This window comes from Mauremys mutica, chromosome 1 (genome assembly GCF_020497125.1).
Source record: "Mauremys mutica isolate MM-2020 ecotype Southern chromosome 1, ASM2049712v1, whole genome shotgun sequence".
NCBI classification, from domain to species: domain Eukaryota; kingdom Metazoa; phylum Chordata; order Testudines; family Geoemydidae; genus Mauremys; species Mauremys mutica.
Genome location: NC_059072.1, coordinates 189,075,988 through 189,099,873, shown reverse-complemented (window position 1 = coordinate 189,099,873; position 23,886 = coordinate 189,075,988). Strand labels below are relative to the sequence as shown.

Genomic DNA, 23,886 nt, shown 5'->3' with positions numbered 1-23,886 from the left:
AGCCCAATAGCAATAGCCTCTTCCCAACACCTCCCAAATCCAGGACTGTGCAGGTGTGACCCACCCCCTCTGTTTGAGGGCACTAGAACGCACAGACCCCCTCACTCCTTTATCTGGGGTTGGGGAAGAAAGAAATTTCAGGGAAGAGCCAGTCCCAAGGGCTACAGAAACTCAAACCAACAGGAGCAGACACGAGAAGCACCTCAGCAGGCAGGCACTGTTAGCACACTGATAATGTCATCAGACTGCTTTCTACAGTGTCCACACACTGCACTCTACTGATTGTCCTTTTGCTTGAAGATCTTCCCAATCCCTTCTCCCTCACAGTCTCTTCACCTCAACCTCACTCCACCTGCCTTCTCTGCTCCCCCTTCCTGCCCTCTCCCCCTTTCTCTACTCCCTGCTATGGTCCCTCTCACTTCCTTTGTTTTTCTCTTTAACTGATCCCCTCCTAATAAAACCCCACTCAAAGAACTAAAAAAACAAACATCACCCACTCTCTCCTCCAAAAATCATGGCACTAACATGAGGGTTACTACAAAATGTCCTACTGTTCACTCTGCTGGAGTGTTGAATCTCTTTACCCCACCCTGCATCTGTCTTGCTTACTTAGGTCAGGTTTACATGAAAAGGTTAGGTTAGGTTGACCCACGTACGTCTCTCATGGGTACAAAAAAATCTACACCCCTGAGCAACATAATTAAGCCAACCTAACCACGGGTGTAGACAGTGCTGGGTTGAGGAAAGAATTCTTCTGTTGACCTAGCTAGCACCTCTAGGTGGACAGCAACAGAGTTCTTCTTCCAGGCCCTGTAGTGCGCATCTACAATGAAACACTACAGCGGTGCAGCTGCAGTATTTCTAGTGAAGACATTGCCTTATGTCTCAGTTTGTACAATGCTAGCTCAATGGGGCCCCATTCTTGTTTGGCCCCAAGGTGGTACCATAAATAGTAGTAATAATGTTTAATTTCTAGTTACTACAACAGGTGGCTCCAGTGGGAGTATTACATAGGATGGCCAGACAGCAAATGTGAAAAATCGGGACGGGGGGCGGGAAATAGGAGCCTATATAAGAAAAAGACCAAAAAAATCAGGACTGGCCCTATAAAAATCAGGACATCTGGTCACCCTAGTATCAGAGAGGAAAACAAATGTGCCCTTGTGATGATGTAGTTATTTAGATGAAATGGAACAGTACCACATTGTTAGAACTAGATCATGAAATTAAGCTCAAGAACTAGGGGTAGCCTGTATTATTTCTTTGTTTTTGTATTTATACAGAGCCCAGCACAATGGGGTCCTGATCCATGACTAGGGCTCCTGGATGCTAAGGTAATATTATAAGATTATAAATAATCAATAATAATAAAATGTTGCTGGTCCCTAAGTTATGTCAATTATTTAAAAAAAAAAGATGCAGTGGTTAGGTAGAGCTGCTCTTTTACTGCTATGAGAAGCAACTTAGAGTTTTAGAAATGGACATTACAGGCCAAAGCTGATATTTTAGCCCAGTTCCCCTAAAGAGATTATAGGCCAGTTTAACATCCAATACCAAACAATTATCTGTGCCAGTTGACTGCTTAGGTAGTGTTAAAATTAGTGTCACAAAGGAATCTCTTGTCTGAATTACTAGACAGACTGGAGTCACATTACAGAGACACTTAACAGCAGGAGAGGGTGGCGTTGACAAGGAAAGAAATACAATGGCTCAATCTCAGACTGGTCAATTATTTGCATTAGCATAACAGAATCTTTGTCTTAAATGGGCTTTCAGACAGGTAAAACTGCATAGTAATTGAAGCATCAAAGTATCACTGTGAGCCACTCGTTACGCTACACAGGACTAAATGAGCACATCTTGTGAAAACAAGAATATAATGCAAACTGAGCAAAGCATATTGATATTTGTGGGATAATAGCCTGAACATCTAGTATTTGATAATGGTTTTTCCTTCTTAAAAAAACTACATTTGATTTCTGCTTGGAACTCACAGTGCTGTTTTTAAAGTGAATGTCAATGTTGAGACAAAGTGGGTGAGGTAGTATCTTTTATTGGAACAACTTCTGTTGGTGGAAGTGACAAGCTTTTGAACTACACAGAGCTCTTCTTCAGTCGGTACCAGATGACTGGCGGATAGCTAATGTCAAGCTGATCAGAAGCAGGAAGCCTCCCAAAGAATCAGTGCGGCCACCGGACTCAAGGAAAACAAGGCCATTGCAAAGAAGCTAAGTGAATTCTTTGCATCAGTCTTCACTACAGAGAATGTGAAGAAGATTCCCAGCCAGAGCCATTCTTTTTTGATAACAGGTCCCATCAATGGCTGTTAGCCAAGATGGTCAGGACTACAATCCCATGTTCTGGGTATCCCTAACCCTCTGACTACCAGAAACTACCAGACAAGGGATGGATCACTTCATAAATTTGCTCTGTTCTGTTCATTCCCTCTAAAGCACTGGTCGCTGTTAGAAGACATGATACTAGGCTAGATGGACCATTGGTTTGATCCAGTATGGCCGTTCTTATGTAAAGAAATTACCTCATCTACCTTTTCTCTCTCTCATATATCCTGGGACTAACATGACTACAACAACATGGCAAACAACAATGGAAGAAATGTCCCCTCTGCCTGACAAGAAGGGATTTGAACAGGGATCTGCCCCTCAGGTCAGTGCCCTAATCCCTTGGCTAGAGAGTCATTCTAATACTTTGTGGCCCAATATTTAATTAAATTGGAACAACCTCAATAAGAGAGATTGAGGGGGAATGACATTGAAATATCCCAAGGCCTACTGGTTAGGGCACTCACCCGAGTGGTGGCACATCCCTGTTCAAATCCACCCCCTGCCCCAGCCTGATGAGGAGAAGGGACTTGAATGAGGGGTTTCCTACATCCTGGATGAGTATCCTAATCATCAGGCTAAAGGGTGTAAGGGAAGTCCTCCTCCTTTCCACCCACTCCCCACCCCCATGTTTTGTGGTTAGGTGGCCTCTGAGCATGCCAGCCAGATCAGACCCTGCATGCAACTTAGGAAGCTGAACACCTACATTTCCCCTGGTTCATGAATAGGACTAGGGTTTAGGCAGGAGATGGGCACCCGGGTACCTAAAGTGAGGCAGCAGTGCACGTGCCCAGTGGTAGAAATATAGGCACCTAAGACGAGGTTTAGGAAAACTGGAAAACTTAGGAGCAGAGTGACTTTAGGTGCCCACAGGGTTAGGTGTCAGCCAAGCAGGGCTTTGGTGGATCACAATGGTGCTGAAAAACAGGACCGGAAATTACTTAGTCTGTGGGTACGTCTACACTACCTGCCGGATCGACGGGTAGTGATCGATCAATCCCCGATGGCTCTGCCGTCGACTCTGGAACTCCAGCACGGTGAAAAGCAGAAGCGGAGTCGACGGGGGCGTGGCAGCAGTCAATTCGCTGCCATCCTCACGGCCAGGTAAATTGACCTAAGACACGCTGACTTCAGCTACGCTATTTGCGTAGCTGAAGTTGTGTATCTTAGGTCGACCTCCCCCCCCCCACTGTAGACCTAGCCTCAGTCTCAGCTCCTCAGCTGTACAATGGAATAATGACAACTTCTATACCACACAAGGGTGTTATGAGGATGAACATGTTAAGGATTGTGAGGTGCTCAGATACTATAGTAATAGGAGCCATATAAATACCTTAAATAGAATTATGCCTGATTTGCACTAGTATAAAAGCAATCAGTCAGGCCACACATGATTTGAGTGTCTTTATTTAGCACTCATCTCCTGGTGTCACTCATCAGTACATTTTTCCTGGGCATTTTGCTAATCTAAGTTTCTGCTCAACAAATCCTTCTTAAATTTGCAAACCTCATCATCTTGGGAGACTTCAACATCTACACAGATGGTGCTTCTGACATGAGAAGAAAGTTTAGGGATCTCATACTCTCTGGATCAACACAGAGCTGCCTAGATCTTCAGGAAGGATATCAATATAAGAAACACCTAAATCATCTGTTCTGGTCAGACCATTTCCTCTTCCAACTAGAAATAAGAACTCTTTCCATTGTAAGCATCACCACAGTCCCATCTCAAAGACTCTTAGGACCCTACCAAATTCCTAAACTTACTTTAGATATGTCTTCACTACTCTCTTACACACACACACACACACACACACACACACACACACACTCTCTCTCTCTCTCTCTGCAGATGAGTGTTCAGCTGGTGTTGATTTGAGGTCTCAGTATACTTGCTTTTATGGCTTCTCACGTGGGAAGCAAGTCCTGTTGTGGATTTGTAAATGCGATTGCATTTCTAGCAAGCATAGTCATTGTTGGGGGAAGGTTTGAGGTCTTGGCCTTACGACATGATATATTCCCCCGCTGCGATCTCACACACCATGCCTCAAAAGTAGACATGGACTTATGGCACAGACCTCTCTATCTGAGGCTGTCCAGAGCAGTGGTGGCCAATGGGAGCTGTGGGAAGTGGTGGCCAGCACATCCCTGCAGCCCGCACTGCTTCCTGCAGCACCTATTGGCTGGAAACGGCGAACCGCAGCCACTGGAAGCTACGGGCAGCCGTACAAATGTAAACAAACTGACTGCCCGCCAGCAGGTTACCCTGACAGGCCGCATGCAGCCCACGGGCCACAGGTTGCCCACCACTGGTCCAGAGCAATGAGTTCTCAGATTTTAATATCAAATAATTCAAGATAGACGTTAGCCTTCAAAATGTCCTTATATCTGAGGCTGGGTTGACTCTTACAGTGGGTTCCTGTGCACAGTTGACTGTAGAGTATCGCTTTCAGTATATAGAAAACCTCAGTAGGCACCATGCGTTGGACCCAGCAAAACTGAGCCCTGAGTATGCTCTCGATTCCACGGATTTGGCACCTTTCATGGACTTCAGCGTTGGGCATCCTGTCCTACTACTTGATGTTGCAGATGGATCTTGGGCAGTGAAAGTGGAAGCTCTCCAACTGTTTGAAGTGCTGTCGGTATAGAATCCATATCTCGTAGCCGTAGAGGAGTGAGGTGAGAAAAACAGCATGGTAGATTTTTATCTTGGTTCTGAGGCAAAACTCCATGCTCCCTCCAGAGCCTGAAGGTGAGCCTGCCAAATGTCATGCTGGCCTTTGTGAGATGCTGAATAATCTCATCTTCCAACATGGTGTTATTGGAAAGTGTGCAATCCAGATAGCAGAATTCCTGATCGACTTGAGGGGTGAGTTGTCAGTTGTGACAATGGACTCATGGTGCTTGTGATGCTCATAGTCTGGTCCTGGCTGGTACATGACTTCTGTCTTGTTCAGGCTGACTGTGAACCAAAGCATTTTGAGTCCTAGGCAAAGTGATACATGACAAGTATGTGTACAATGACAGCAGTCATCAACAAACAGGAGCTCTCTTAAAAAGCTATTTGATTACCTTGGTGCAGGCCTTGAGTCACTGTAGATAATAGACCACCATCCAATCTAAACTGGATGTGTACCCCTTTGCCAAAGTCCTGGAATGTGAACAAGAGCATGGCTGAAAAAAAACGGTGGCAAAGAGGGCTGGAGCCACTACACATGCTTGTTTGGAGCTGCTGGTGATAGGGAAGGTTTCTGATGAGTCACCACACTCCATCACCCTGGCCATCATGCCATTGTGAAGTGAGTAGATGACAACAATCCTCTTCTTCATAAATTTGTGTTCCCAGAGGAGTTTTCACAGGCACTCACAATTCACTGTGTCAAAAGCCTTGGTCAGAGCAACAAATACCACATATAGGTCCTTATTCTGTTCACAAGCCATCTCTTGTATTTGTTAGGCTGCAAAAATCATGTCCATGGTGCCACAACCAGCACAAAAGCCACTCAGTGACTCTGGATACACCAGGTCCACTAAATGAGAGATGAGCCTGTTGAGAACAACCAGGCAAGGATTTTCCCAGTTACGGACAGCAGTGAGATTCCGCAATGGTTGTCACAGCTTGATATGCTTCTCTTCCTTTTCTACAGATGGACTATGAAAGCATCCTTATACTCCTGGGGCATGGTACCCTGTTCCCATATAGTCTTGAAAAGGCTGGTGAGTTTCCTGCCAGGTGTGCACCTCCACATTTGTACACTTCAGATTGAATGCTCTTGGGTCCGGAGGCTTGCCCCGGTACAGCTGCTTGCTGGCCTTAATAATCTCGCCTAAAGAAGGGTACGAGGACAGCTCCATCCAGGACAGAACACAGTGGGAGTGAATCAATGGCTTCATCAAACATAGTGGATTGACAGTTCAGGAGACTATCAGTGCTCTGCCCAGTGAGAGAGAATCTTGCCTTTCTCTGTGAGCAGCCAGTTACCATCTGCTGTGAGTACAGAGGCTATACCACTGGAGTGAGTGAGTGAGTACTTAAAAAAGCTGATTATGGAATATTGCTTAGTTTTTCATGCGCATTGACTAAAGCAAATATATGCATCTCTCTCGTGTGTCAGATTTTGTGTTTTGGTCTTTTTTGACATATAATCCTAGCACAAACAAAATCAGGATAGTACAAATCTAACAACTAGCACTCTCACTTTCACTGGTTACCACCATCAGGGAAGGAATAACAGCCTGTATCATCAGATTACATGGGTACCTTCAGAGAGACAGCATGGTAGAAATCACTGCATTAAGCCTTAAATAATACAAACACATAACCTCACACTGATTCACTAACCCAACAATCAAATGAGATCTTCAGCAGTCACTGATGAGCATACAGTGTACCTCAGGAGTCTCTCTCTGTGGACACAAAATGGTTTTAAGACAACTGTGCTCCGTCAACAGTAGGCCACTGCATGTCAGCCTAGACCTTCCGGCTGCTTTAATTTATGTTGATTATGTATGGTAACAAGGAGCCACGCCAGTGTTTGGGGATTACTTGCGCACTGGAACCCTTCATCCCACCATGCCTTCTTTCTCCAGGCCACAGTCTTGATGCCAGCCACACAGTGTGTGGATTTGCTATCTGCCATCAGATTTATGGCCACTTTGCACTCTCAGAACTGTACAAAGCCATCTTAACTCAAGGGAGAATCTAAGCTAATGTATGTAAATTTCTTTGTTTAAACAATTCGGTCACTATTTGCATATTCTTTGCCCCTCTTTTCTATGATAAAATGATGAAAAGCAAAGGTAGGGTCATAAACTGACACCACTTATTGCCGCATATATTTTACCAGATTTTGATAAGTCTACTTGTACTATACACATTATAATGTAATATTTTATTAATATATGTTACAAGATTTACAGTCTTGGAATACAATATAGCAAGGTGTTTTAAAAGAAATGTTTATAGAAATCATTTTTATAACAGTATTAAAAAGACATTATCATCACAGCATTTAAATATACAGTATGAAAGGCACACTTCCTATCAAAAAAATAAGGCAATTAACTAGCTGTAAACAAAATTCAGTCTAAATCAAAACTTAAAATCACATTAATTTCTGTGTGATTGGACTGAAATAATTTCAGCACCAAATTGCATAACAAGCTACATTTTTTTTTGCCACCTGAGTTGATTTCTGTCAACTTCATCTTGAGTTTTTACTTCTACCCAGAGGCATTGCTATCTTCATACTATGAAAAGGGTTTATGTTTTATTTTTTAATTCTTTAAAACCTAGAACTAGTGGAGAAAAATCCTTTAACTGTCACATTGTAAACTTTGCATCATCGATAGGTAGGTAAGATTAAAAGAAAATGCTACCTGAAAAACTGAGCAGAGTCTAGTATGTAATCTTGACTCTAAAGTGAAAATAGGTATAGACGAAACAAACAGTACTTCATTTCATAATATACTTCAGTTTCTCCACAGTTGAAATTCATGGGACAAGTGCAGCCTGTTTCTTCATGTTTATACCACTGTGATATCATGAATCTTGTATGCGAGGTCATACTATAAAAAAGAGAATACCATTAATCTATATGAGGTGCTAGGATATTTGATCATCACGTAAGTTAATTTGTAATTAAGATAAACACCATTAGGTTCATCCTAATTATACTAAACTGCAGATCATTAGGACTGAAATCAATGGAGTTACTCCTACATTAAATCAGTGTAATGTAGTGGAGAGTAAGTCCCAATATTAATATGTTAGAATAGAAATGAGCTGTTGCAGGCACTGCCCCTGCAGCTCCCATTGATTGGGGTTCCTGGCCAATGGGAGCTGTAGGAGTGGCGTTTGGGGTGGTGGCAGCGTGCAAAGCAGAGGCCCCTGGCTGCCCCTACGCATAGGAGATGGAGGAGAGCCATGCCGCTGCTTCTAGGAGCAGGCCCCCGACCCTGCGCCCCAGCTGGAGCGCCACAACGGAGCAAGCCCCAGACCTCGCTCCCCAGCAGGAGGTCAAGGGCTGGATAAAAACAGCTGGTGGGCTTGATTCAGCCCACAGGCCGTTGTTTGCCCACCCCTGATCTAGAAGCTGCTCCCATTGAAGTCAGAATTTTGCCATTGCTTCTAATGCCTATAGGATCAGACTCCTTAGTTCATCTATCAGTTAGTGTAAAGTTATCTGCAGTATATTTTCTAGTATTTATCTGGTCTAGTTTAAAATCACAAGCAGAGGGTCTTCCACCATCATTATTATGAAGATATTTTTGTGAAATTCAGCTCAACATATCCTTTCCTTAATTTCATTCCATCACTCCTAGTTACCAATTGTTTCACCCTACAATTATTTTTCCTCTTTTGTGTTTACAACCTTAAAGTACTTAGTTATCAAGTCCCTTCCACTGCAACTGGCTATTTAGTCATATTTATTTTGCATTCTTAATGTTTCTTTATAAATCAGCCCTTCCAGTCCCTTGATCCTTCCCTCCCACCCACCTTCTGAGTACCATGTCTTTCTGCTATAGAGGTACCCAAAACTAAATAGAATATTCCAGTACTCATCTCAGAAGGGATGTATAAAGAGGAACTATAACCTCCCTTCTTTGTGACATGATGCCCCAAATTGCTGTTCAAGGGGCATCAAAACAACATTTGCTTTTTTTGGCTGCCACAATTTGCTGAAAGATCATATACATCTTATATGCTGTCTACTATCACCCCTTGCCGTATGTCAGCATAACTCATTTCCAGTAATATACAGAAAATCTCTTTTCTTAGTATATCATGGAAGCCTGCAACTGTCCGGGAAGCATTTCATTTTGTTATTATCTAACCCTATTTCCAAAATTATGTGCCTTTGTATTATTTCTCATTTTCACTACTGTTCATAACATGCCTCAATTCCATAGTATTTATGAATGTAATTAGCACACTATTTCCTCTTTCAGATCATTAATGAAGATGTTGAGTCAGACTGGAACTTCTATAACACTGCATGCTGTCACTTCCTATAGACACTTTCTTATAACTTGACACACTGCTGATTAGCATTAATCTTTGTGTAAAATACTCCAGCTACTCAATCCATGTGAAAGTGATAATTGATAACTGCATTTACCTTAGACCAGTGGGCCCCAACACGGTGCCCATGGGCGCAATGGCGCCCGCCGGGGCATCTAGGTGTGCCCGCGTACTGGCCGGTGGACAAGCATCTGCTGAAATGCCACTGAAAAGTGGTGTTACCAAGAGGTGCCACTGCTGAAATGCCGCTGATTTTCGATGGTGACGCCTCTTGATGACGCTACTTCGGCGGCATTTCGGAGGATGCTTGTCCGCTGGCCACGGTCCTTAGTGGTTTGTCGTCCGGCGCCCGCCACCCGGAAAACGTTGAAGACCACTGCTTTAGACCATCTGCCTACTAGTTTTGTAAATCTAGTTGCAAAATGAATCTAGCTTGATCTGTCTTTGTTCTTCATAAACCCTTTCAGGTTAATGCTTGTGCATCTAGATTTTTGTCTCTATTATTTATCACTTTAATTTAGAACACTTCCCAACAAAAAATAATCTTCCTTCTCCTGTGCCACAAAGATGACGACTCCCTCAAGGTCAAACAATAGGGTAGGGATGTAGATTCCAGATTTATGGGCCTGTGTTAGGAATGCTCTGTCCCCACTCCTTATACGAGCAAATCTAGGGCAAGTTAACAAGATATTCCCCCAGTTTTGGATAACCTCTGTTATGTTGCACACTAACTGTCAGAATATTCATGATGAAAAGGCTGGGCTGGAAAAAGTATTGAGCTAAATTCAGCTCTGATGTGCAAACTCCATCGACTGAAGAAGAACGACACCTATTTTTACCAGTCTAAATTAGGCCCTTTGTTCCAACCCAGGCTTCCCATGCAGATGATACTTGCCCCAAAAGGGCAGCTTTCACCAGAAGATGTATTTGTCTGACATGCAAAAAATAAAATAAAACAAAACAATCACACATCTTCTCAGACATCTGGAGGAGCAATGATCTGTTATTCAAATATGGGTTTTCATTTGGTACACTCCAGTTTTTCCAGTTCATATTAACCTGTCCAAAGTACTGTCAGTCCTGAAACCCTCAAGTTTTATTGTCCTCAGTTTATCCTTCCTCTGCAGGTAAATCTCTTTAGCAAACAAAGTATAATAAAATAAATGTCTCTTCATTCCCAAGGCAACAAAATCAACAACCAACATGGGACTTCAATTCAGGAAATGCAGGTGGTCTCATGCAGCCAATAGTAAATCAGAGTTTCTAAAAATTATAAATAATTTTCTAACACAAACAGTACAGCAAGCAACAGAAGGTAACGCTATTTTGACCTCATAATGATAAAGATGAATTAGCAGCAAAGAGTCCTGTGGCACCTTATAGACTAACAGACGTTTTGCAGCATGAGCTTTCGTGGGTGAATACCCACTTCTTCAGATGCAAGACAGATGAATTAATCACTGACCTCTAAGTTACCAGTTGCCTAAGGACAAGCAATGACGACCTGATTACATTCAATATGGACAAACAAGGGACAGTCCCAAATCAGTAATACACACACACACACACGGTACTTCAAAAGGGCTAATTTCCTGAATATGAGGAAAATTATGAATGAAATTGATTAGGGGGAAAAAACCAGAAAAGTAAATTAAAATTGGGAATTCTTTAGGAAGAGTTTATTAGATGGCCACAATCAATAAAGAAAACAACTATGGCTAAGGGGCCATCCTGGTTCAGTGGCAGAAGAGACAGCAGCAACTAGAATTCAAAAGGGAAAATAGAAATTCATATTAATTAGAAGTTATGAAGTGTAGAAAATTGATAAGGGAAGCTAAAGACATCAGGGGAAAAAAATCCATGGCAGTCAGGGCAAGGATAATAAAGAGAGTTTACTTACCTTCCATAACCAGAGTTCTTTGAGGTGTGAGGTCCTTATCTGTATTCTACTGTGAGTATGCATGCCCTCCTCATGCGCTTGAAACTGGAAGAGTAGAATCTGTTGGTCCACTCCTGTGCTCTTTATCTTCTTGTACTCTGATCCAAGGGTATATGGAGTGGTGCGGACCAACTCCCTCTCCAGTTGCTTCTGTTGCCGCAAAACAGCGATGGTGTGAAGCATAGGGGAAAGAGAGTGTGTAGTAAAGTACAGACTGAGAAGACATCTCAAAGAACTGTGGTTATGGAAGGTAGGTAACCTCTCTTTCATCTTCAAGTGCTGGTCTTTATGTGTATTCCACTGTGGGTGACTGACAAGCACTGCTCAGGATGGAGGAGGGTGCGAAGATCTCTGTGGTATTGATGACTGACCCAAAGGATGCATCAGCTGAGAAGGCTTTCACTGAGACAGAGTGTTGTGTGAAGGTATGAAAAGAACTCCAAATGACTACTTTATTCATTTCAAGGCGTAGCACTTCCCAAAGCGAAGCTACTCAAAGAGCTTTTGCTCTGGTGGAGTGGGTCTTCACTCCGTAAGGTGGAGGAGCATCCGGTAACTGAGCAGATATAGCCAGAGATCCACTTTGATAGTCTTTGTGAAGATATTGCTTGGCCTTTCATGTGTTCCACAAGGGCTACAAAACAGTCTAGGTGATCTCCTAAAGGATTTTGTTTTCTGTATTCCCAGGTGAACAGCTGACAGGGTAATGTGATGACAAAGATACCAGTTTTGCATAGAGGTGGACTGCCTCTATGCAAAAGGGTGATCTTGCTCCCACTGCTTGTTGATGTAGAACACAGTTCTCACATTGTATGACATGAGCTGAATAAGTTGCAAGTGAATGAATAGTAAGAATCTTTTGCTGGCTTCTTGGACTGCTCTGAGTTCCAGGAGATCCACTTATACCCTGGACTCTTGAGGAGTCCATGTTCCCTGAGCTCTGTTTGGCCAGATGAATGCCCTAGCCTACAAGGGAGACATCCGTAATTAACATCTTCTGAGGAGATGCAGCAAATGGGACTCTTACACACACACGTTCCCTGTCCTGCCGCCCAAGCTAGAGAGTCTCACACTGTAGGAGGGAACAGAACTATTTTTTCTATATTGTGCCTGATACATATACTGATGAAAGCCAAGCTTGTAGACGGTACAGCTGGAGTCATCCTTCAGGTCAAGAGCCATTTATCATTTGTATCTGTTTAGGGATGAGATTATCAATACCAGGGTGACCATCCTGAATCTTTATTTTAGGATAAAGACATTGAAGTGTCATCTCCATCCCCTTTCTTCTTAGGAATTGAAAAATATTGGGAATAAAATCCCTTTCCACCTCAGCACTAGGGTATGGGTTCTATGGGTCTTGGTAGAAGTAGGGAGTCAATCTCCTATAAGAGTATGAGAGCAGTCCCTGAAAGGAATGAGAAAGGGGGTTTTGGAAGGGAAGAGGGGAACTCTATGGTACAACCAAAGTGGATAGTATCAGGAATCTGTTTGTTTGTAATCATCCACCATATATGGGAAAACTGGGCTAGGCAGCCACCAAATCAGATCTTGGAGGAGGGAGGACCTGGCACCTGGGTAGATTAGTGGTTCTCATAGATCCCACCAAAAGCACTTCTTGGCAGGTGTTGCTCCTGGAAAGAAGAGGCAGAAGGAACATTATGTTTATTTCATTGCATCCTCTGACACTTTTGCAGCAGTTCATAAGCTTTCTGGTGAAAGAAAGGTTGCCTTGTGTAATTCCTCTTGGCAGCTGAGGTGTATACCCCCAAGGAACAGAGAGTTGCCCTTTAGTATTTTAATAAGTGCAAGGCCTTGTTCAGTCAAAAGACTGATAAGTTGTTTCCCTGAAAGGGCAAATCTTCCACAGTGGACTTTATTTCGTTGGGAAAACAGCGCTGGCCGAAGTGCTCCTTGACTCCTCAGCCCATTGTACAAGAGTCTGCCTAGCCCGAATCTGACTGGGGACTCGGCCTCCTCCAGGAAGTGTTTCCTAAGCCTGAACTCCCCAACTTGAGAGGTTTGTGACAAAAAGGAGTGGCTGATATTGCACTGAATGGAGATATGAGCTTCTCCGAAGTAGTACAGGGACCTCTAGTGCTCATTGCTGACTGGGAAAGGGGGAAAGGAGCAGCGGGGTGGGTGTGGGGCTGGGTTGGGGGGCATTAATTTACTAAGAAAGTTTTATCAACTTTTGTAGACAGTTCTCCAATATTTACAGATTTTTATATAAATGTTATATAATACTTACAAAAACAGAGTCTAGGATCAGTCGTGAACACTGGGGGGCTTCATCCCAGACCATGTGACAGTAAGAAGGAACCGGAGAGATCGTCAGTCTGCATGGCCCCTCATACTCTTGGATCAGAACACAAGAAGGAGTGCAGGTATGGACCAATAGACTCTAGCAGCAAGAATCTTCTGGTCTCAGGCACATTTGTATCCTCCGTGGAATACACATAGGGACTAACACTCAAAGGAGTGAGTTAGTTTGTACAGTATATTAGGAAGAAAAACAAAACAAAACAAACAATCACAGCTATGGTATAGGCCCATTACTAAATGGAATGGCAAAACTGTTAAATACTGATGCAGAAAAGACTGTTCAATTAATATTTCAGTTTTGTATTTGGAAAGAAGGATGATGTACTGGTATTGCATAGGATGAAGAAATACTTTCCAGTCCATTAGTAACAAGGAACAATGTTATACAATGTGTAGTAGGGATAAACATTTTTGAATAAACAGACCTGGATAACTTGCACAAAGAATCCTAAATGAGTTGGCTGAGAAGATCTCTGGCCCACTGATGTTATTTTTAAATAAATCTTGGAATACTAGGAAAATTCCAGAAGACTAGAAGCATGCTAATATTGTACTGATATATAGGCCAGTTAGCCTGATGTCAATCCTGGGCAAAACAATGGAACAGCTGATACAGGGTTCAGTTGATAAAGAACTAAAGAATAGGAGTATAATTAATGCCAATCAACATGGTTTTGTGAAAAGAGTTAGTCAAATGATCATGATTTCATCTTCTTTGGTGAGATTACCAGTTTGGTTGACAAAGATAACTGCGTAGGATATAATACTTTGACTTAATATACTGCATGACATTGATTTAAAAATTGGCACTATACAATATCAATAATGCACATGTTAAATGGACTAAAATGACAGCTCTCAAAATGTAGTAATCAATGGAGAATCCTCATCAAGTGGGGATGTTTCTAATGGGGTTTTTGCAGGACTTGACACTGAGCCTGATACTATTCAACATTTTCATCAGTGTTCTGGAATGTATCTGCAAAATACGTTCAGCCAAACACAATTTATGCTTTTGTCAGACAAGTTATTGGGCTCAATACGGAGGTAACTGTGTAAAATTTAATGCCCTGTGACATACAGGTCAGACTAAATAGTCCCTTCTGACCTTAACTCTACAAATCTGAACCAGCATTCATACTGATGAATATTTATCTAGTTCTTTGTAACAACAAATTTACAGCTAGCTTAAAACCAAAGCATTTTGGAAGCTTTGTGGGACTAAAAAATTGAAAAAGCCCAGACCTTATGTGGCATTGTTATGTCTCTCAAGAGCATATTGATCAGACATTGAATATGAGGTGGGATTTCAGAACATGGAATCCATTGCGCATAAGCACTCTGCTGTGCTTATGCAGAGCTTCATTGATTTCAGTGGGGCTCCATACAGTTACATCAGTCTCCCAATTTGCCTTCCAAATTGCAAGACTGGAATGCAAGGTAGGTATTAAAGTGGCTTAACAAAGATATAGGATGCTGTCTGAACAAAAATTCATGTGCACGCTGAAATGACCCCATTTTCATTGTCAGTAAGTTACCCCCTATGCCTGTTCCAAGCGCTGCCTAAATTCCTACGCTAACCAGATATAACAAGACACAGGGGAATAATGGAAATTCAGCCAGCCACTAAGTGGGGAAAGGCATGAGTTTTTTCCCCCAATTCTTGACCTTAGTAGCAAAAAATTCTAGAGGACTTTATGACAAATGCCAGCTAAAAAAGAGTATTTCCATGCCTTTTACTGATGTGTATATATATATTTCATAAAAAACAAAGCTTAAATGTGCTAAAAAAAAATCCTTTGACGTATGATATTACATATGTATTCAGCCCTGATCAACAGAAAGGCTGAGAAAGAAACACAAGGAAAAGAATTTACTCCAACTGATAGTTAATTTGTAAATCTTAAAGTTGGCTAAGTGGAATCTATTGTCAGTTTCTCAGCTAACTAGACAGCTTCACCCTCTGATCTTTAAAAATGTTGTTGTTGAAAATGTGCAGTCTTGATGTCTCTGTAAAGAGAGAGAGATCTGGCATGATCAGACTCTACCGTCCCAATACAAGAAAAATGTACTTTCATTTTCCTAAGTACATCCATCTCATCAGATACATTAAGACCTGTCTTAGGAATTTACATCTCCCCTGGAAGAACAATGAACCAGGAAATGTTATTTCTAGAGACCTTAGATGGCTTCAGCTGCATTGAGGACAGCTGATATTTCAATGTCTTAGTGAAGTATATTTCTTCAATATAAAAGTGTAGAGCCGCTCTCTTGGAGTTAATCAGTTTTCAGTTAAATTCAGGTTTAACTTTAATAAGATCCTTATTATATTTACATCCACACAGTCAACTTCTATGTGCTTTTCAGGACTATTTTTTCCATCGCAACTCCTTAATTTATACTTCCAAATATTTTATGTAATGGTATGGTGCACACCTGCCTAAAGGCTTCCTAAGTTTAAAAAGTCTGCAAATAGTTCTTATAATAGTTAAACCGGATCAAAAGAGAAAGTTTATATACCAAGCTGTACATTTCCTTTATATTATCTTCATATAATTAAGCTTTCCTTCCAAAGTTTACACAGAAAGGTCAAGTTATTGCTTTTGCAATTGATATGAATTACAATAGAATTTTTACTCTATTTTTTCATTTTTGTTTTTCAGGATTATAATTTGCAGTAGCATATATAATTTTCTGGAATCCAAGAAGTTAGGTTAAATTCTTTTTGCTTTACCATACAGCAGATAATATTTAAAATGATTTACTGTGAATTAACAAATCATAGCAAGTCACAAGCAAATGTGTGGTATGTTTCAGTCACTGGGGTGAAGCACTGTTAAAAAAACCATTAAGACAATCAGAAATCATTGGCCACAAGAGGGCATCCAATATTCTCTTACCAAACCATATTTCATATTAGCATGTTTCAATTTCAAGTACTGTGATGTTTTAACATATTGGGGGAAGAAGGGGGGTTGGAGGGTGGGAGACGGGAGTGATTATTTGAGATTGTAGTATTTTTCAGAATGTCTCTTCTTTTTACATGGTTTTGACTAATGGTCTCATTTTATTTTATTTTTTTACTTGTACCTAGGGAATTGTGAATTATAAAGGTTATTAAGGTACCAAGTAAGGGGCCTGATCCAAAGCCCACTCAAGGCAGAACGGACTCTTTCCATAGACTTCAGATCAGGTCCTGAAAGTTCTGCTTAATCAATCATTTTTATCTTATTGTTTTTATACACACACACGTTTTGGTGAACGTGCAGAAATCATGAATATTTAGACATTCACATTATAACAATTCATTTATTTTTAAAATAATCAGTATAGTCATTTTAAGAGGGTTTTTCAATGTTATACTATGCTATGAATGACTATGCTATGAATGACTACACAGAAATAAATTGTTATTGTCAAACAATGTCCAGCTAAATACAATTATTTAAAAAGCATGAAATTTGTTATATCATGCTAAACCAGTCTAGCCAACAGAGTATTATGATCCAATGCCAGTAGAATAAAGACGACTAATTTATGATCTCTAGAACACTTCCTTCTACCACCTGCCTGTGAATACATCTGTTACAACCTATTTACAACCTATTTAAAATGTTCCGATACTATAAAATACTCATTTCACATCATATTTAATGACCGTTCTAATTTATATTATTTATACTTTATTCAAAGAGACACCGGACTTGAAAAAACACACATGGTTTTGGCTGAAAATGTCATATACTATAGGTGAGGGAATATGTTTTATTGGACCAACTTCTGTTGTTGAGAGACAAGCTTTTGAGCCACACACAGCTCTTCTTCAGGTCTGGGCAGTGTTGTCTTCCCCCCTGTTCTGTAGGGGTCAGACTGTGATACAGAGATCCCCTTGACAAAGGGTTACCTTTGTCAACAACTCTCATCTTCGGCCTGACAAACACATTACACCAGACCCGAAGAACAGCTGTGTGTGGCTGGAAAGCGTCTCTCTCTCACCAACAGAAGTTGGTCCAATAAAAGATACTACCAAACCCAACTGGTCTCTCTAATTTCCAGGGACCGACACAGCTACGACTACACTGCATACATACTATAGTCAAGGTAACACGACTGGCATAGCTGAAATAAGTCCGTGGAGGGAAAAATCTATTTATTCAATTTGCTAAATGGGTCTCAGAGCACTCCATGTATAGCAAGGCTCCAATCCTACAACTTGTTTTGCAGGCAGACACTAGTGCCTGAGCGGAGTCCCAGGGAAGTCAGTAGTACTCTGAATAGATGCAGGAGACCATGAGCATGAAGTTCAGCACTAGTTAATTCCTTCCCTGAAAAGAGCTTTTTAAAATATCAGAGGAACAAAAGATAAACAAAACCAAAACCAACGCACATTATAAACAAAATTGGCCATACTTTATATTAAGGTTCTGTGTGTAAATGATTAATAGAAGTTATAAAGCTTTTAGAGACATGAGCAGTACGTGTTACAGATTATAGGTACATCAGCAGAAGATGTTATAAATGGTTATAAGCAATCTGTTAACCCAGTTGGATGCTAACAACTGAATGACCATTTAAAAAAAAAAACTTCTACTAATTATTTATTAACCTTTTTAAAAACAATTGATAAGACTAGTAAAACAACTTTATTTATTCCCTAAAATCAGGACATGTTATTTAAAACAGTCTCTGCTAGAAACTAGAATTTTTTAAAGTCTCATTCTTTAAGAAAAAACAAAAACAAACCTGACAGTGTCCCTTTAAAAGACACTCAAGTACAATTTGTCTGAACATTTAGATTGATTTTATAAAATGCACCCACAATTACAAAAAGCATCAACGTGCATATACACAAGTTAATATAATGACTTTAAAATAAAAGTAATGCAATCTAGAACTTCTCACAAATGCAATGTTTGGAATCCAGATATTGCACCATTGTGTTAGTGTATGCAAACCAGAAAGTAAACTCGCTTAAAAATTTAAATTATCTAGTCTAAATTATTTTCACTGACTAAAGCTAAGAAAGGCAACTAGTAAACAAAGCATAAATAGAGAAAACTAGATCAGGTTTTTAAAATTCAGTTTAATAACCTGAAGTGGTCTATTTGTTACAGATGGAAATGTTTAATTATTTAGCCAGTGTCCTTTAACAGGGGGTGGGGGGAGAAGAGATAATTATTGGGGAAACAGTTACTCTAGAACATGAATGACTAATACTGCACTGACAAGCACAGAGGTCAAATGACTGGTTAATATTTTGAGATCATACTAAAGACAGAGCACTTCCATATTATTTGTAAAGCACCATGACCCTCCCTGGTACTGTATAAATAATATTTGAGAGCCACAAGTAAAGTGGTAAAATAACATCCCTTCATTGGTGATGGTGGGAGATGCAAAATTGTTTGGGAAAAGGTTGCTTTAGGAGAGTTTCTTGTGGCTGTATATGAAGGGAAATGGGGTGCTGACCACTCATAATGGGGCAGTCAGGAGTGCTGGATTGGGAATGCTTATCACCAGAGGATATCTGTTCAGTATCTTTCTCCTGTAGCCTGACCATCCAATAGCCTTCTATATTACCCATCTTCTCAAACAAGTCCAATTTCCATGACCCCACCTCTTTGTAGGTTACCTTTAAACATTATTCACATTCTTAAAGATCACATTCTTGTTGTCTTTAACAGTGTCCTAGCTTTGAGACATCCTGGTGTATTAATACATACTGTTGCCACCCTCGCAACCTTAAACTAAGGATGGACAAAGCAACATTTGTGATAGTCACTAGATCAACAGGGGCATCAGCTCAGAAGTGGCCATATCCTTGTGTGTTTAAATTATACTTCTACAATGCATAACCATGGGGAGAAGTGTAATTAGGTCAAAGAAAAGAATCAAAGAGAAGCTTGGGCTCATTAGTACCCACCCTTTTAAAAAAAAAAATTGAAATGGGTGATTTCATCCTTGCTGTTTTATATTCATGGTGGTTCATCTGAGAGTGCCGCCTTTCATTTTTGGATGGATAAAGGGCATAAACATTAATATATTTTAAAACCAAGCTTTTGACATCATCTTACTAAGTTATTTTATATTCCGGAAGAAATATTTTTGCTTTCAGCAGTTATGGGCTTACAAGTGATGGGAAAAGGCATCCTATTTACTCACATAAAATGTACAGTACTGGCAGCCACAACATAAGCTTTTGACAGCACTCCGCAAACCACCAGCTGTGTCCCAAAGATGTCATCTTGTTTAAGTCAAAATTCAGCTTAGTTACTAGCCTCATCTCATACAGTTTCTGGGTTAAGTCGCTCAATTCCCACCTGAGCTAGACTGGTGGTAAATTGAAATCATAGTAATGAGAAAGCAGATTAAAAAATAAAATTCTATCTTGACAAGTGCACGCTTTGAAATGGGGCCTGGTATTTATCTGCCATCAGGGTTGACTAACAAGTATATTTTAATGAAATTAGTGACACTGGCCCAGTTCCATTTTCTCAGGCACTAACAGTTTGTATAGTGGAGATGAAGATCTGGGATAAGCGTCAGGCCAATTCTACTCTACAATGATTTGTCAGCATAGCTATGTTGGTCCTGGGTGTGAAGAAAAAAAAAAAAAAAAAACACACGCACTTCTGGCTGACAAACCTATTCCAGAAAAATCCTCACTGTAGACATAGTTATGCTCAAAGAACAGTGCTTCTGTTGCCATAGACAATGTCATTCGAGTAGGTGATGTTACTATGCTGATAGAAACAAAACATATGTAACGCAACTAATACACTATGCAGTTTAAACAAAGTCCCCATCTTAGTGGTCTTGACATCATGCAAATTTAGTAGATACACTAATGTTCTGAAACTGTTCTACCAATTTCTTAAGACAATTTGCAAAAAAGGTTCTTACTTCGTTCAAATGTATACAACTTTGAGATTTAGTTTATTTATCTGTTCCACAGAAAACTCAGGCCCAGCTAGTGGTTGCTGTCACTGAACTCCAGTAATTATGTGCTTTAATATTGTTGGCTGGAGATTCAAAAAATATTATACATTTTAGCACTGATTACCTTTCTCCTAGTCTTCCATCCCAACATAACTGATACGTAGAGATGGTACTCACTAGATTTGTCCATACAAGGTTGGAAGCCGGGATTTTGTCACTGAACTTATTTCACTCACTGATTCATGGATCCTAATGGAGGTGTCCAGAAATCCTTGTCTATTTAGACAGGCTTTTGCACAAAGAATTAGTTTATGGGAATGAGAGTTTGGTGGTGGTATTCTTTGCTAGGGAGTTTGCAGTTTGTTTTAACAGAGTCTGTGTCAATTTTGATTTAACTTATGGTTCTTAAGTATGTTATATAAATAAAAAAATAAATAAATTTTTGGAAAAACCAGAGATTCTGGCACGTAGACATTTCTATTTTTTCCTTTATTGAACTCCTGCTTTTCCTTGAAAGCGACATTTTCCCTTTATGTAATTTAAGTTTCTGCCACAAGGTAGTTGGCAGTCTCTAGACCAGGGGTAGGCAACCTATGGCACGGGTGCCGAAGGCGGCACATGATCTGATTTTCAGTGGCACTCACACTGCCCGGGTCCTGGCCACCAGTCCGGGGGGCTCTGCATTTTAATTTAATTTTAAATTAAGCGTCTTAAACATTTTAAAACCCTTGGTTACTTTACATAGAACAATCGTTTAGTTATACATTAGAGACTTATAGAAAGAGTCCTTTTAAAAACGTTAAAATGAATTACTGGCACGTGAAACCTTAAATTAGAGTGAATAAATGAAGATTCGGCACACCACTTCTGAAAGGTTGCTGACCCCGGGCTAGACCATTGGACTTTCCTCTCTTTGAGTTTGCTAGTGACCAATCAACTTATAACAGCTTATCCTCCTTACTCAGCAACACTATCTACACGCTGCTTTAGCACACTTTCTTTAGGTGGATTATTCCCTAGCCTTTAAAGATGCTTATGGAAAAAATTAGATAAGGGCAAACCTAAAGTGACTAAAATGTTTTCTAAAATAGCAAGACTAATAACGAATTAACTATCAGCAGTAATGTAATTAAGGTCTGGAATAATCCCAAATAGTCAAATGCTTCTTCATAAAAATCCAATTTACCACTACAAAATCTCTTTCTGTTCCTACTCATTTGACAATCTGGATCAATCAGATATAGAGAGTGCACAGTGACTCCCTAGTTCTGGTGGTCAAGATGTTCCTTCTAAGGATAGTATCTGCCAAAGCTGACACAACAAATTTGTAGTAGCATATAGGTACGTAAAGATCATCTTTTGGCAGCTTTACACAAGTCCCTTGCCGAAGTCCTTTTCTTTTCAGCCCATGGGATAAGTCATGGCTCTAGTACAGTGGGCTATAAATGGCTCAGGGGAAGAAGACTATGCAGCGTTATGTGGAAACACAAGACTTTTAGCCACCTAGCTGTAGTGGATCTGGACTTCACCCCCTCCCCTTGAAGTCCTGAAGTGGGGACAAGAGTGATGAAAACTGGACCAGTGGGAGCATGGGAAAATAAAACATAGCATAGGTCAAGACTGCCTGTCCTGAAAGAGGAAGAGGAATGTGAGTTTCAGCTTCTAACATTGGCTGCCCAGTGAGGACTCAGTCGGAGGGGGATGTATTAGTCACCAAAACTGAGAAGCCAGGGTACTCAGACACGGGTACCCAGAAATTTCAAGGCTGCTTCCACTGCCATGGAAGAGGCCTTTATGCTCAGAGAGGAGGCAGACTAAGTTTGGGCCTGCTGTACTCTGTCTCAAGGAAGAGCAAAAATGGATGTCACAAATGCCACTGAAGACATTTGGGCACTGCCGTACCTGTGAATCTTCTGCTTGTCCATCTCGTTGCTTGCTAGAAGGTGTTTGCCTGGAGTTGAGGCAGGAGATTAACTGATGAAAATACAGCATCCAGAGTGAAGGAAATGCAGCTGGTCAGGAAAAAAAATGTCGTAAGTGATGACTGCTCCCCTCTTCCTTCCAGGTTCAGCCATTGAGGGAAACCATTTGATCCAGATTGTTAAATGAGTGTCAGCAATCTTTCATTTCTATTGCAGGATATGTATTCTAGAATTGTTAATCTCACTGGACCTTTTTTCTGATTGCTCCTCCTTTCAGGCATTACTTTTTCCAGAGATATTCCTCATCCCCAACTGAAGAAACCGAGTCACTTTGGAGATGGCTCATGACACTTGGTAAGGGATATATGTCTAGCCTGTTTATGAACATTTTAAAATCAGATCAGTTTTTCTTCAACTGAAACTTGTTAGATTTAGAACGCTGATCTCTTTGTTTCCTTGCATTCTGCCTTAAGTTTACTGCTTATTTTAATTTCCAGGCTATATTAAAACAAAACTCCTCTGTACTGAAAGAACAGCAAAGGACAGCTATATAGGGGAAAAACAGTTATTGTCATTACGGGTTTTTCATTAGTGTGCTCACTTCTTAAGCTCCATTGATCAACCATTAATTATATATATTGAAGCAAAGTTCAAAATGTGCTTGGCACTGTACAGATTTAATTAAACATGCATTAACATATGTAGACATGTATCTTTTTCAGAGTATTTTCAGATTGTAAAAATATCAGTTATTTATGTATGTATGTTACTTCCTTAAGCCCTTAGTGGTATTCATGCCTATTATAAATACATATCCAGTGCTCATATGCATAGAACAATTTTTAATTACACAAATTTAACGTAGATAAATGTATAGAAATCAATGAAATTTTAAATTCAAAATTTGAGGAACTGAATACCACTAGAAATGCTGTACACATGCACTAAGAATTCGCCATGTTTACAGGCTTCAGACCAAGTTTATCATATAAGCATATTAATAAAATACTTTAAACAACACTTAAAATAAGCAACTTGAGGGGGTTACTTCGACCTGTAGGAAATCTTATTGTAACAGAATGTGTTTGACTGGTTAACAAAGGGAAAATGACAGGGAATAGCACTCACTTGGACATCTACAGTAATAATGGTTAAGTTCCTGGGGGAACAACTTTATATTCAAATATTTTATTCCTGGAATGGAAAGTGGATAATCAACCCAACTTAAAAATCAATCTAAGCTATGATCTATATTGTAATGAGTAATCAAGATACAGAATCTGAAGGTGCATGCCTATATCCACAGAAAAGTTTAAAATATCCAGTTTAAACTGCTATTTGTCATTTGAAAGCGGTAACAAAAGGAGGAATAAGAAAGAACAAGATGAGCACCAG

The 23,886-nt window shown here is 40.3% G+C and overlaps 1 protein-coding gene and 1 long non-coding RNA gene across 2 annotated transcripts in view; one reads left to right on the top strand and one right to left on the bottom strand.

Annotated features, from left to right (window-relative positions):
• Positions 1 to 7,215: 7,215 nt before the first annotated feature.
• Positions 7,216 to 23,886, bottom strand: part of CXADR (CXADR Ig-like cell adhesion molecule) — a 53,894-nt gene continuing 37,223 nt past the window's right edge. Inside the window, exon 8 of the mRNA XM_045002174.1 lies at positions 7,216 to 7,910. Coding sequence (XP_044858109.1) covers positions 7,869 to 7,910 — 42 coding nt within the window. The 3' untranslated portion in view covers positions 7,216 to 7,868. The remainder of the gene's footprint in view (positions 7,911 to 23,886) is intronic.
• On the top strand, positions 13,117 to 22,845 carry LOC123361947. The gene is made up of 3 exons (XR_006576288.1): positions 13,117 to 13,325; positions 13,565 to 13,692; positions 22,769 to 22,845. It is a non-coding gene; the product is annotated as an uncharacterized LOC123361947 (long non-coding RNA).